The 12,462-nt window shown below is 34.3% G+C and overlaps 2 protein-coding genes across 3 annotated transcripts in view; both read right to left on the bottom strand.

The window, feature by feature from the left end:
• The window catches only part of LOC123684867, a 98,621-nt gene extending 95,347 nt beyond the window's left edge, over positions 1-3,274 (bottom strand). Inside the window, exons 1-2 of the mRNA XM_045624360.1 lie at positions 2,999-3,274; positions 2,600-2,666 (exon numbers count right to left, since the gene is read on the bottom strand). Coding sequence (XP_045480316.1) covers positions 2,600-2,666; positions 2,999-3,064 — 133 coding nt within the window. The 5' untranslated portion in view covers positions 3,065-3,274. The remainder of the gene's footprint in view (positions 1-2,599; positions 2,667-2,998) is intronic.
• Positions 3,275-6,096: 2,822 nt separating this feature from the next.
• The window catches only part of LOC123684865 (protein bark beetle), a 31,802-nt gene continuing 25,436 nt past the window's right edge, over positions 6,097-12,462 (bottom strand). Inside the window, exons 6-11 of one of the 2 annotated variants that reach the window (XM_045624357.1) lie at positions 12,323-12,448; positions 11,634-11,648; positions 10,264-10,525; positions 9,997-10,204; positions 7,481-7,734; positions 6,097-7,422 (exon numbers count right to left, since the gene is read on the bottom strand). In XM_045624357.1, coding sequence (XP_045480313.1) covers positions 6,571-7,422; positions 7,481-7,734; positions 9,997-10,204; positions 10,264-10,525; positions 11,634-11,648; positions 12,323-12,448 — 1,717 coding nt within the window. In that variant the 3' untranslated portion in view covers positions 6,097-6,570. The remainder of the gene's footprint in view (positions 7,423-7,480; positions 7,735-9,996; positions 10,205-10,263; positions 10,526-11,633; positions 11,649-12,322; positions 12,449-12,462) is intronic. The other variant, XM_045624358.1, reaches the window with a different exon arrangement.

Below are 12,462 nucleotides of genomic sequence, written 5' to 3'. Positions count from 1 at the left end.
CATTTTCACCTCGGAGGCTACGTTAATAAGCAGAGTTGTCACATTTGGGACCCGGGAAATACAAGAATATTTGTTGAAAAGCCTCTCCATCCTCAACGTTTCACTGTTTGGTGCAGTTTTTGGGTTGATGATGTAATTGGACCTTAATTCGAAAATTCTGAAATGAGGCTCGACTACCGAGTTGTTATTAATGATTTTTATTTCCGGAATTGGAAGATATCAAAGTGGATGACGTACATTTTTAACAAGACGGCGCTACGTGCCAAACAATCAACAGAACAATCGCAATTTTGCAAAAACAATATCCTGGCCGTTTTATTTCCCGAAGAGATGACCATAATCATTTCTATTCCACATATCAATCTTCCAGATTAAAAAATATTTCGAATCTTTGTAGCAGTTTGGGGATTAATAGTTATTATGAACTTGTTTTTTCCTTTTTGTCTCACTTTTTGTGTAAAATGGCTTGTCCGTGAAGAGTAAATAAATATATGAAAAAATGAATAATTGGCCACCAAGATCTTGTGATTTAACACCTTCAATTTTTTTCTTTGAGATCAATCTCTATGCAGATGCTCTACAATCGATTCACGACAAAGATACATGTGAGGACATACAGCTACAAATGTGCGAATTGATCATGGAAAATTTCATGAGAGGATATAGTGCTGCAACCTTGGCCTTGGTGGCCATTTGGCTAATACCATTTTCCATCGTTGATAGCATACCTTCCTATTTATAATGAAATGAATATCCATTGATTTCTCTTGAAATGAAACCGTTTACTTTTGACATCAAAATGAAATGTCTTATTGGATAACCCTTAATATACATAGGTACAACTATCTTTTTTAGTGAGTCATCATCTATTTTCAAAAGAAACCTGGACAAGGAAGATTTTTCAGACACTGCGAATTTTCACTACAAACTTGTAGAATGTAGAAGGTGCCAAAAATGTATATGAATATAAAAAAAAATTTTCTAATACTTACATCCAAAATGTATCTATTTCATGATGTTCAAGTATCAAAAATGGGTATGTTATTTCCTAACAGAATGCAATAATAGTATTTTCTGCTCGGCAGAGATCTATGTTATTCAAATATAGGTTATACACAATACCCAACAACATATTAAAATACTAGTTCATATTATATACTATGTCTTTAAAAGGTTCAAGTTATTCTGTATGTTGATTGTTGCTAGTAGTATTGCTCTAACTTTGACTTTTCCCTTTTTTTAATATATCCACTAAAAATAAGGTGAAATCTATATTATGCACTCTGAAATCTCAATATTCCTTCTAATTTTATGTCATGATTTTTGTATGTTTTCAGTGAATGTCTCCAGAGGTTTTTTGTTGTAAATAATAATCTCTATAGATAAGAGTGAACTTCAAACTATTTATTGATTATAAATAATTATTTCTCGAAATCAACTAAGTCTTCCTCCCTCATTTTGAGTATATAGGTATGCTATTTTCGAGGCTTTATTAGTAATTCATGAAAGCCTCAAAACAATGTCTAATCACTACAGAAAATTTTCGTCATTTATTGCAACTGAATTTTACTAAACAATTCGAAATCACGCTTTATTCAATTGAGTGATACTCTGCCTCTAATATTTGCCCAATGTCTTATTTTCAAATTTTATTGTCATGAAAAATGATCTCATTTGCACGTTGTTCATCTCTGAATTTTCCTAGTGTTTTTACTTTTCCTCATCATAAATACTGTCTGATAATACAAAATAATTCAGAAGAATAGATTCCTCCGTATATTCTTTTTTCATTTCTTTCGAAAAATGTTTCTTAAGTAATTGTCAAAACATTGCGACGATTCCTCATTCCAAATATTTAGATCCAAGCACCTATTCAGCTTATTGAAGATCCAAAATACAATGTGTTTCTATTTCGTAAAGATGTAAACATCAATATCCGCACGTATCCAAGAAAAATTCGCATCAGAAACAAGCAAGCTATTTTCGAGATAATTTGATGTTCCAACTAGATGGAATGTGAGAACATGGTCAAGGTTCAATATTTTTGACGGTGAAGGTCATTATTATTGCTAACAGGTTGGGAGAATCATCAAACCAGGAATCTTCTCCGAACATCTACGAACTGAACATTTCTCATTTTTATTGAACTGAATCTTTTCTATAATCTCATGATTTATCCTCCAACTGGGCACTGAGCAGTGTTTCTAAATAAAATACTTAGGTATTTCGATTGTGTGTGTTCATTGTGCTACTATGATTTTGGTCAATTTAGTTTTATCCAATGCGAAGGACCAACAAACCGCACGTGAAGTAAAGTTTTTTTTCTTCGAGAATAATTTAGTCCTACTTAATGAAACGTCCAATAGGTATCTGGAAAAACTAGGATCCTGAATAGGAGTATCGTGGGCTGCATAATCGCTACACAATGTGATTCAATTGTACGAGGTCTGGATCGATTGGCATGCCACAGAGATCTTTCCAATGAAACTGAAAGCAAGAGGGGAAAGCTCATTTTTGTCGTTAAATCTTCGTGTGTACCCTCTCTGTACTTTGAGAGGTTAGGAGATAGGGGTCATTCTTAATGAAATGATTGACTTACGTGCATTGGCGAATTCCGGTTCTAAATCATCATCAGACTCAGTTCCAGAATCACGCTCCTCATCAACCTGTATGAGAGAAAGTACACTATTAACTTAACTGTTACATAGTTGGAGACCTACGTAATACACGGTTTGTATTTGTAAAACCGGTATTTGTCTAAGGCTATGGATGAAAATGGCTGAAATGTGGGTCCAGAAAACTACGATGATATGGCGGATTAGTCCAATTTCAATGAGAGAGCTTTGAGTGATTTGCAATGGAAAGTTGCCGAAAGGAAAGCTGAAAATTCCCTTTCCTTTGTTCCAGAACCACGGAACAGTCGGCCATTTTTCACTAGGAAATGACCTTCAATAAGGTTAAAACAAAACAAATCTTAGAAAAACGACGGAATACACACCTTCTCAATCAAATTCGGGTCGTTTATAGAATGCGTCCTCAATTTGTGAGTCAATAATTTGAGCATATTATCTTTGAGGGGTTTCTTTCCCGAATTGGCCGCCACGATGACCGTTTTTTTCGAACAATACACCGAAATTAAGATCGAACGACGTTATTCATTGTAGAAATCAAGCGGAATGGGGAATTTTGTCAGATTTTGCAGATTATCTTGCTGGCACGCAACGTAGGAGCTTACTCGGCACCGGTTTTACTACTACTGAAACCCGAAACAGAACTGAAGTAGTAAGAATAAGAAATAGTCAGCTGAACTACGCGCGTTTGGGCGATTCCATTATTACTATTAAGGGGAGTCCCGCAGCCAGCGCCGATATCTCTGCGCTTTTCGTACGATTCATACGCGTTTTCCTCCAATTTTCCTGGACGTTTCACCATCCAAACGATTCATTTTAATCAAATAGTAGCCTTGTGACCCTCCTTTACCTTTCTGTCAATCGAGGACCCACACGTTTCTTACCTCTGAATAACAATGGTCTCGCCCATAATCCATTGATGATAAAGGTAGGTCTGATCCCCAAGCCGTCTGTGATTGGTGCTGGTGTAGACTTGTTGTTTTTATTTTGGTTTCCACATTGTGTTTCTGTCTTTATTTATGAGTTGCATAATAAACGTGTAATACTCGTTTCGTATGGGACATCCTAGGATACCTTGAGTATTTCATCCATCCTAAATGTACCCCAATTTATTTTAACCGCAATGCACACTTCTGGAATTGATATTCTTTTTCACATGTTTGTTCGAAAGCAGAACAGTTCGGAAATTTAATTCGCTAAGTGTATTGTTTTTCTGTTTGTTCAATTTTCTCTTATTTCCTTGCAAACCAATTCTATATATTTATTTACATTAGAGACCAAGCTACAGATATTTATTCAGGTTTTTTGAAATAAATCCTTCTGTAATAATTCGTGAGACTAAGCTAAAAATAATAGAAAGACATCAAGCAGTTTTGTAAGAAATTGTATACCTATGTCTAGTAGACGTTCTTTGTGAAAACTAATGCGTAATGAAAGATCCATATTTTCCCCAAATATTATATGCTGTATTGATCTTTCTCTTTGAACAAAGAGAAGAGGTATTAATTTTTAACGAAATAAGAACTCAAATAAGCATAATGTGCGATAAACTCGGTGATTTACATGACCTCCAAATGAAACAAAACAATATTCTTCACCACAAAATGTCGACAGAGTTACTAATATGACAATATCATCGAGTACATAGTAGGAATCCTCTAAATGCAATTCACACTTGAAAATGAGAACATATAGGTATCTCTGTAGATGTGCAAATAAGGTGTTTTCAAACAATATAGGTATTATAAGGAAAAATCAAGAAACTATAGCCTAATAATTTTTCTGAGGAATCTTTTACAACGCCAAAAAATATAGATAGATTTGTTACTATTCTACGTAGCATATGCAACGCGACAATAAAATAAAATGCTGTGACTTATAAGATTTACAATATGCAAAAGAACCGTATTTTGAATATTGAAAGAAGGTTATTCCTATCCAGATAAAAGTTTGAAATGGCTAGAATGAGCCTTATACCAATGAAAAAATAACAATATTCCATACTCATATCAATTCCAACCTCCACTAGATTCAAACAATACTACCAGTGTTTAAAGTTAGAAGCCATTCAATTATCGTCAGGCATTCCACTGTTTATTACCTTAGTAGCAAGTCAAGCACCAAAAATCAATTCCACGAGCATTGTCCTAGGTCATGAGATCATAAAATCCACCTAAGTATCTCCGATGAAGTTATCCACAGCGCCAATTGTATAGTTCCTGAGTTTAATGCATTACAGAGAAAGGGCTATTCGGGATAATAACATTTAGACCATTAGTTTTGTTGACCATTTATATAGGTATAGCAGAATCAATTCTAGGAAAGCCACGGTTTCTTCAACAAAAAGTTTTAATTGCTCGGTCTCTGTGTTCTGTTTCATGGATACTATCCAGATCGGTATTTCTGTGAATTCAGAGAAGCTACCAAGATAACCTCTTTGTATCTTCTATCATCTGAATTGCTGAACACTCAGTAGAAAGAGACAAATTTAGCCTTTGAGTATTTTTTGCTCCCGACGAACTGAGCATTAATAACATAATTAAAAAAAAATGAGAGTTCCTTGAGCGCTCCTCCATTGATACACCACTTGTGCCCTTGGGGACCATATATTAAGATATATGAAGTCTCCAAGGGCGCAATTGGGGCATTAATGACAAGCGATCGAAAGCTCCTAACTTCAAGTCAATACTTTCATTACTTTCTTATTTTTTTTCGTTATTCTTCTTGATTTTTTTGTGGTTGTGATCAGCTTGTATTTTACACGAAGCTAGAAATAGATTTTTCACATAAATACTCCAAGTATCAACAACAACGATTCGGTGGACAAGAAAATATTGAATAATTTTTTCTCGATATTTCTCTTAAATTTTGTGTGGTTCTAGTACAGCAATTTTAATCTCGATCAATTCTGCAGTTTCAAAATGATCAGAATAAAAAATTTCCAAACGCGTTTACGGAACCCTGAGTCAGATTTTATCCAATGTAGAACTCAACCGCAGTATTCGAGATCTGAATCTACCCTTTGAATTTGAAGATTCTAGCTCGTTTTGTTCGAGAGTTATCGTGTTTACGGACGGTCGAAAGGACATTCTTGAACTTGACCAGGAATTTCTCACCAATAAATCAGACAAAATCCAGAATTTGAACTCCTAACCGCAGAGTTAGTTACACAGTAAATTCTTAGGTCACAATAAACTGAACATTAATAATTTAAAATTATAAGATTCACTTTGAATTTCACAAAACTTTTATTGTGGTGATTGACAGATCAGTATTTTTTATTTTTATGAATTTCAAACTGAAATCAATATACTGAAGTTGAAACTCGCAGATAAAATTCAATATGAACATACATACCTAAGAAGAAATTCTCTACAGCTCTATCAATGAATCATATCATGGATTTAGTACACAAATGGTGGATGCGAATATAAACTTAGAAGATGAAACTGAATGAAACAGAACGTTTAAGAATACTATTTATTTAAAAATTCAATAAAGACCTACATATATGTACAAACTGAGATCTTAATATAAAAATATAAATATCCTATCTATAGAATCTGAACAATATTGTACCTATTTTCAATTAAAAAACAATCTAGGCAGTCATGATTCTCATAGGCTCTCTGATTTGGTTCGAGATATTGTATTTCAACACAAGGTAATGTTTTTGTAAACAAGAGATATTGTATAAATTCACATTAATCCAATGACTATTTTTAAGTATAATTTTTTTAAACTTTTGTAGATAATTGCACTTGAGTTAAAGGCTTAAGATATTATGAACACAATAATTATTCACTTCAACAAGTCGTCTATTATCACAATCATGAAAGGATCCATGTGATGCTCACGCTTTCGAATAAATATATTTCGAGCCAACAAAAACAATACGTATTTTCCTATCACATAAATGTATCCAACTTGGACGGTAATCTTACATTGCTGTTTCCAACGGTTGACTTTTACTCCTGCTTGAAATCGGTTGGTTCATAACAGGACTATCTACCGGGGTATAATCGAAATTTGTCTCTAATAACATTTCACTTTTAGCCCTAGGTGGCGATGGTAAACTTGGTGATGATATCGTGTCGAAATCAGTCTCTAAAATATTGCTAGATGGAGGCCTGTCAGCTTGATATGAAGCCAGGCCTACAGTGTTGTAATCTGGGCTGAATTCTAGAGCTGCTATCTTGTCTTCGTATGAAGATGGAGGTTCAGGAGGAGGAGGTAACTCTTCTTGGGGTATCCTTTGTTTCAATTCATACAAAAACTGTTTGTTGGGTCGATCCCTACTATATTTCGGATCATAACGTTGCTTATTTTCATTTCTGTTGTCTATATTGTCATAATGTCCAGTTAAGGGAAGGGTATCAGTAGTGTAATAATCACTTGGAGGGTAGGAACTGCCCCTGCCGTTTTGTGACTCCATTATGGGTGTCTCATCATCATTTATAGAGCCTTCATCTACACTTTGGTTGGCTGAGTGAAAATTTGAGGTGCTGGCAAATGTTGAGTTGTCCCTGAAACCATTGTTCTTGTATCCTAGTTCAAAAGTGTTGGGTTTTGCATATTGATTTTCAAATTTCGAAGGTGATTTGTGAAGTTCAATCACATGATTGTATGTGAAAGCAGACGGATTGGGGTTTTGGCTTTCATACGTTTCTACTGAATGGGTGTCTTCTATAGAGGAGTTATAGGCTGATTTCTCCATACTGTCTATTGAACCATTAGAGATAACCTTTCTGTAGTCAGCTCCCTTCGTCAATGTATCTGTAGATCTTGTACTCTGGAAAAAGTTGGATTTGAACTTCTTTATTTTCGTTCAAGAGGAAGAAACAACTTACCATTTGACCTACTTTTCTTCTATAACCAGGATCTGAGAAGGCACTAGGAGTAAGGCCAACAGACCTAAGTGAATGTAAACTTGTTCGGATGCTGTTTCGTCTTTCCAATCTCTGTTTCTGTCTGAACTTCGATTTCATCCACCAACAAACTATCACCATGATTAGCACTAATAAGGCAACAATAGCACCAGATACTATAGACAAGGTTACAATATCATCTGTAAGGGGGATGATCCTTATAGTAACCTGTGGATCTGAAAAAAATATAATCAAATTTAGTCGGTTTTTTCAGTTCCTTTTTTTATTCTGAATAGCATTAAACAAAAAAGTGCTTTTCCTTCCGTATAGTTCGAAATTATCTTCTTTAGTCAAAATAAAAATTCGATTGGGATGAGATTTTTCATCGGATGTGAAATAATAATTTCAAGACTGATACGATATTTCATGTTGATCGTGTAACCAGAAAATAAGAGAAAACTGAAGAAGGATATAAAAAAATTCTCGCATAACCAATGGAGTTGAAATTTTGGATATGGATAAAACAACAACTACAAGCTCCGTGTAAAATTCGGAGCTGAGGACATAATAAGAACTATAGAATATTCAAGAAGGATATTAGAAGAATATATAAATAAAATAACAGTTTCAAGTTCCACGCAAAATTTCGTTTTTATATCGTTGACAGAACCAGAGAAAATCCAAGCAAAATCAACCTAATATTTCAGTGACAACAGATCACACCAAGCTGAAATTTAGCGTGCATGTATAGAATAACAATTACCAGCTTCGTGCCAACTTTCGTGTTAATAGTGCAGTATAGAAATTGAGAAGGATTAAGAGAGCTTTGAAATAGGCTACATGTTTTCTACTTGAGGATAAAAGGAATGCATAAAATGAGGTACATGCCAAAAAATCAGAGAAGAATTCGAGGTACAATCATATATAATTTTTTGGAAATACCTAGATAGAATACTGAATAGAGAACATGAGAAGTATGGAATATGAGCTACGAATATTAAGAAATCTTACAAATATGCTCTACATTCTCTGGGCGAGAAGCTAAACCTAAGCTTTCAAGACATATGTTGAGAAACTGAAAATCAGATGGCGCATGAAGCCATAATATAATTATATCATGTATCGTCTTTAAATCGTAGACTCCATAATTTTATTCAGATCACAACAACTTGTGAGTTTTTGCAGTTACTAAACAGTATTTTGAAGTGAAATCCAGTGAATTTGCAGAAGAATTAACTCTTTTTACAACTGAAATTCGAGGGTAATACAAATTTTAATATTTTTTTTAATAATGTTTGAAATATGAGCCACTTAGAACAACTGATATATAAGTCGCGAGAAAGTTAAGGAAGCAGTGAGATCGTAACTCTTAACAATTTTAGGTAAAGAGTTAGAATAGGAGTTCGTTATATATATCTTGATGAAGGAGTCTAAGTTTTGTGGACTAACGAAGTGAGATATTATAATTATAGGCTATAACATATGCTTTAGTTTCTCGAAATGTCATAAAACATCCTTTAAAGAATGAAATCGCTGGAAGGCCTTGGATTGACGCATTTCTGAGTCGCCATAGAGCTCTTGAATTCAAAAGAATGCCAAAAGTACCATTCCACAAACCCTCCTTCTAAATACAGAAAAGAGAAGTTTTTTGATTGAAGTGGGGAGGACAGAATATAATTAATTTTGGATGATAATAATAAGAAACACTAAACGTTAAAAATCAAGAGAAGAATATGGCTAATGTGGGCTGCATTCGACAAGCTCAGTTTCATCTTTAATGATAAGAAGGTACCAGTGCAGTTATAATAGAACGTAAAACTTACGACCAGTGGCAACTTATGGTCTAGAGACCATAGACCATAGTCTTTATGGCAGTGGCGAAAAAAGTGGCAGAACTACTGAGAGTAACTCAAAGAGTCATGGAAAGGAGAATGCTGGGTGTTAGCTTGAGAGACAGAATTCCAAACTCCGAAATACGTAGAAGAACTGGAGAAACCGACATCATAGGTAGAGTGGCTAGGCTTAGGTGGCAGTGGGTGGCACACGTAGCAAGGCAAAATGTAGTTGTATAGGGAGATATTTTGGAGACATCTATATCTATATCAGATCCCAGCTGTCCTCAACACATTGAATTCGACGGAACAACATACCTAAAGCAGAGTTTCGGAAAACAAATGTGAACAAAATATAGTATTTATAAAAACTATGAATAAAAGTGGACCCAATATAGATCCCTGAGGAACACTACGAGTTCAGGCGATTAGTAGGTAACCTGAACATCGAACCCCCCTTCTCGAAAGGTAATACTCAAAAAACGCATAAAACTCACTGTCAATTCAAAGGATATTAATACCTATATGTAGTAAGGTATTATGGTTGTGAATTTTCGAGATGAACAAAGTTGAAATTTTTCATGAAAATAACTATCGATAAAGTCAAAATTTTTCTGCAAGATTGAATGAATTAGTTACGTGATATTTATCATCAAATCCACTCACCTATCTCACAGATAAATGAATTCTTCAAGTCACAGTCGGCGACATCTATCGTTTGGTACGCGAACATGGTACATTCGTTTATTTTATCGATGTGTTGGACCCAAACTCGTTCTGAATAAATGTTCCACTGACTCTGTTTCTTGATGAAATTGTATAGAGGTAAGTAGTGGATATTACCCAATATGAACGGCATTGAAGCATTATCAGCCTGTGAACAGATTACAAATTATTAATCAATCTATTACAATTACTCACTCAATAACTCACTTCGCAAAACGCTTTCGCTTCGTGGAAACTCATAGGCGCCCCTATGAAAATAAAACAAGTTTGCCCAACTAAGTTCCATCCAGGAGGGCATTTTCCATCGTTCAGAATGGATTTATTGTTCATGAGGTATGGCACATGCTTAACCTCCAGTAGACGCGGATCGTCATTTTGGTCCCTGATCCTTGCACTTACTGCCAGTGAGTTGTTGACCCCCCAGAAGTTCGATATGGCGTCGATTTTAGTATTCCACAGTTGTAGGGAGCTAAAAGAACGTCATTATGAGCTTATTAAGACACAAAAGTCTACTATGTTCACACAGAAAGCTTCACCATTTCCACATTGATATGTTTTAACACTACAAGTGATAATATTAATGCTTTTTCAGATTAATAATTCTTATTTGAATGCACGAGTTGGTCACAAAAATAACGAAATTGCGAAATTGTCCTGTTTCAATAACATTATTCATTTATTGAGGATAACCATTAAAGGATATAGATCGTTCATCTACTACTGAACGTGTGAAAATTGTGAAAACTAACTACAAAAATTATGATTCTATAGTTTCGTGCATTACGAGAGATTGATCAACAAAATCATCCATCTGAGCGTACAATTGGTAAGACAGTGAACAAATTCGAGGAAACTGCATTTGTTACTGATGTCTTAAGGACCACACTTTGGCGAAATGCACGCTCGACAGAAAATATGGCTGTTATCAATAGAAGTGTTGATAAAGATCCAAATCAATCCATTCCTCAGCGCGCACAATATTTGGGCCTCTCTTAAGGCATTGTTTAGGGTATTTTCCATCTGGATTTGCACCTCCATGTTTATAAGGTTCAATTGGCCCAAGAACTAAGGTCAGCTGACGATTTTTCGTATCGAATTTTCTTTGGCGATGAAGCACATTTTTCACTCGGTTATTTTCTTTTGAAATTTAGTTGAATTACCATAAGGACAATGCTATTTGTTCAGGTATTCATACTAAGATTTATATACAGTACACAACAACACTTTCATTTTCTATAGTGCAGTAGTTTCTATATACATTTCCATTACCCCATGTACAAAAGGCGAATGAGACATCACACACTTCAATTTGAGGTTCCATAAAACTGGTTGATTTAAGTTTGAATTCTACGGTGGGAACTAAAATAAACTGATTTTGAACGAGCAATTTTTTTATAGTGACTATCAATGTACTAAAAAAAGACATTAAAAACAATACTTGTGAAGGTTTCATGAATTCTAGTGTGGTTACTATACTTAGTAGACCACCATATTCATTGTTAACTCGAAAAAATGGATGATATATCAAACGTTTTGTGAAACCCACAAAAAATATATGCATTTAAGTAATAACTTACCTATTAAATTCGAATCTGCATGCAGCATGCACATAAAACAATTAATTAAATTAATTGGATAATAATAAGAGCAATGAATATATGTATATGGTATAACAAAATAAAAATGGAAGTCTTACTGAATATCGAATATTCTGGTTGACTTAAACATTCTAACCAATCCAATATTAATTCAGAACTAAGATTCAATTGGACAAAAACGAAATGCGTACAATTCGTCCACTTGTAACTGAGTAAAACATTATACCATTATCAAACTTTATGAACAATTTGCTAGAAGAGAACACACATGAATTTCAAAAGTCGAGATTCTTGGATCGTCTTATTCTGGCTACATTCCTAGAGTCGAGTCGAAATATAACCTGAAGAACCAATAGTTTTGGCGAAACAATTTTCGTAGACATTGGAAATTATTTATAATGAATTTTCATCAAGTAAAATCCGAATCTATTAGATATAATTTTTTATTAATTTCTCATGACCTCTGAGATGATTTATTTCTTCAAAGAAGAAAATACAGTATTTGATACCTTAATATGCCTTTGATTACTCGAATAATTGCTACTTCAAATGATAATTTAACTAACCCCATCGAGAATCATGCATCGTTCTACTACTCAAATGAGGACTATTGTTTTTATTCTAGTGACTACATGTGTTTATCAGATTTTAGAAATAATTGAACTTACAATGATCGATTAACGGTAATCATCTCATAGTCGTTGTCAGGGTTTGAAAAGATGTTGTCAACGTATTGTTGACCAGCTGTTCCAGCCACAATTGTTGATTTAGTATCCCAGGCTAATGCGTAGTTACTAAAAAAAAAAGT

Source organism: Harmonia axyridis, chromosome 7 (assembly GCF_914767665.1).
Source record: "Harmonia axyridis chromosome 7, icHarAxyr1.1, whole genome shotgun sequence".
Classification (NCBI taxonomy): Eukaryota; Metazoa; Arthropoda; class Insecta; order Coleoptera; family Coccinellidae; genus Harmonia; species Harmonia axyridis.
The sequence above is the reverse complement of the archived record's forward strand: the minus strand, read 5'-3'. Positions and strand labels throughout refer to the sequence as shown.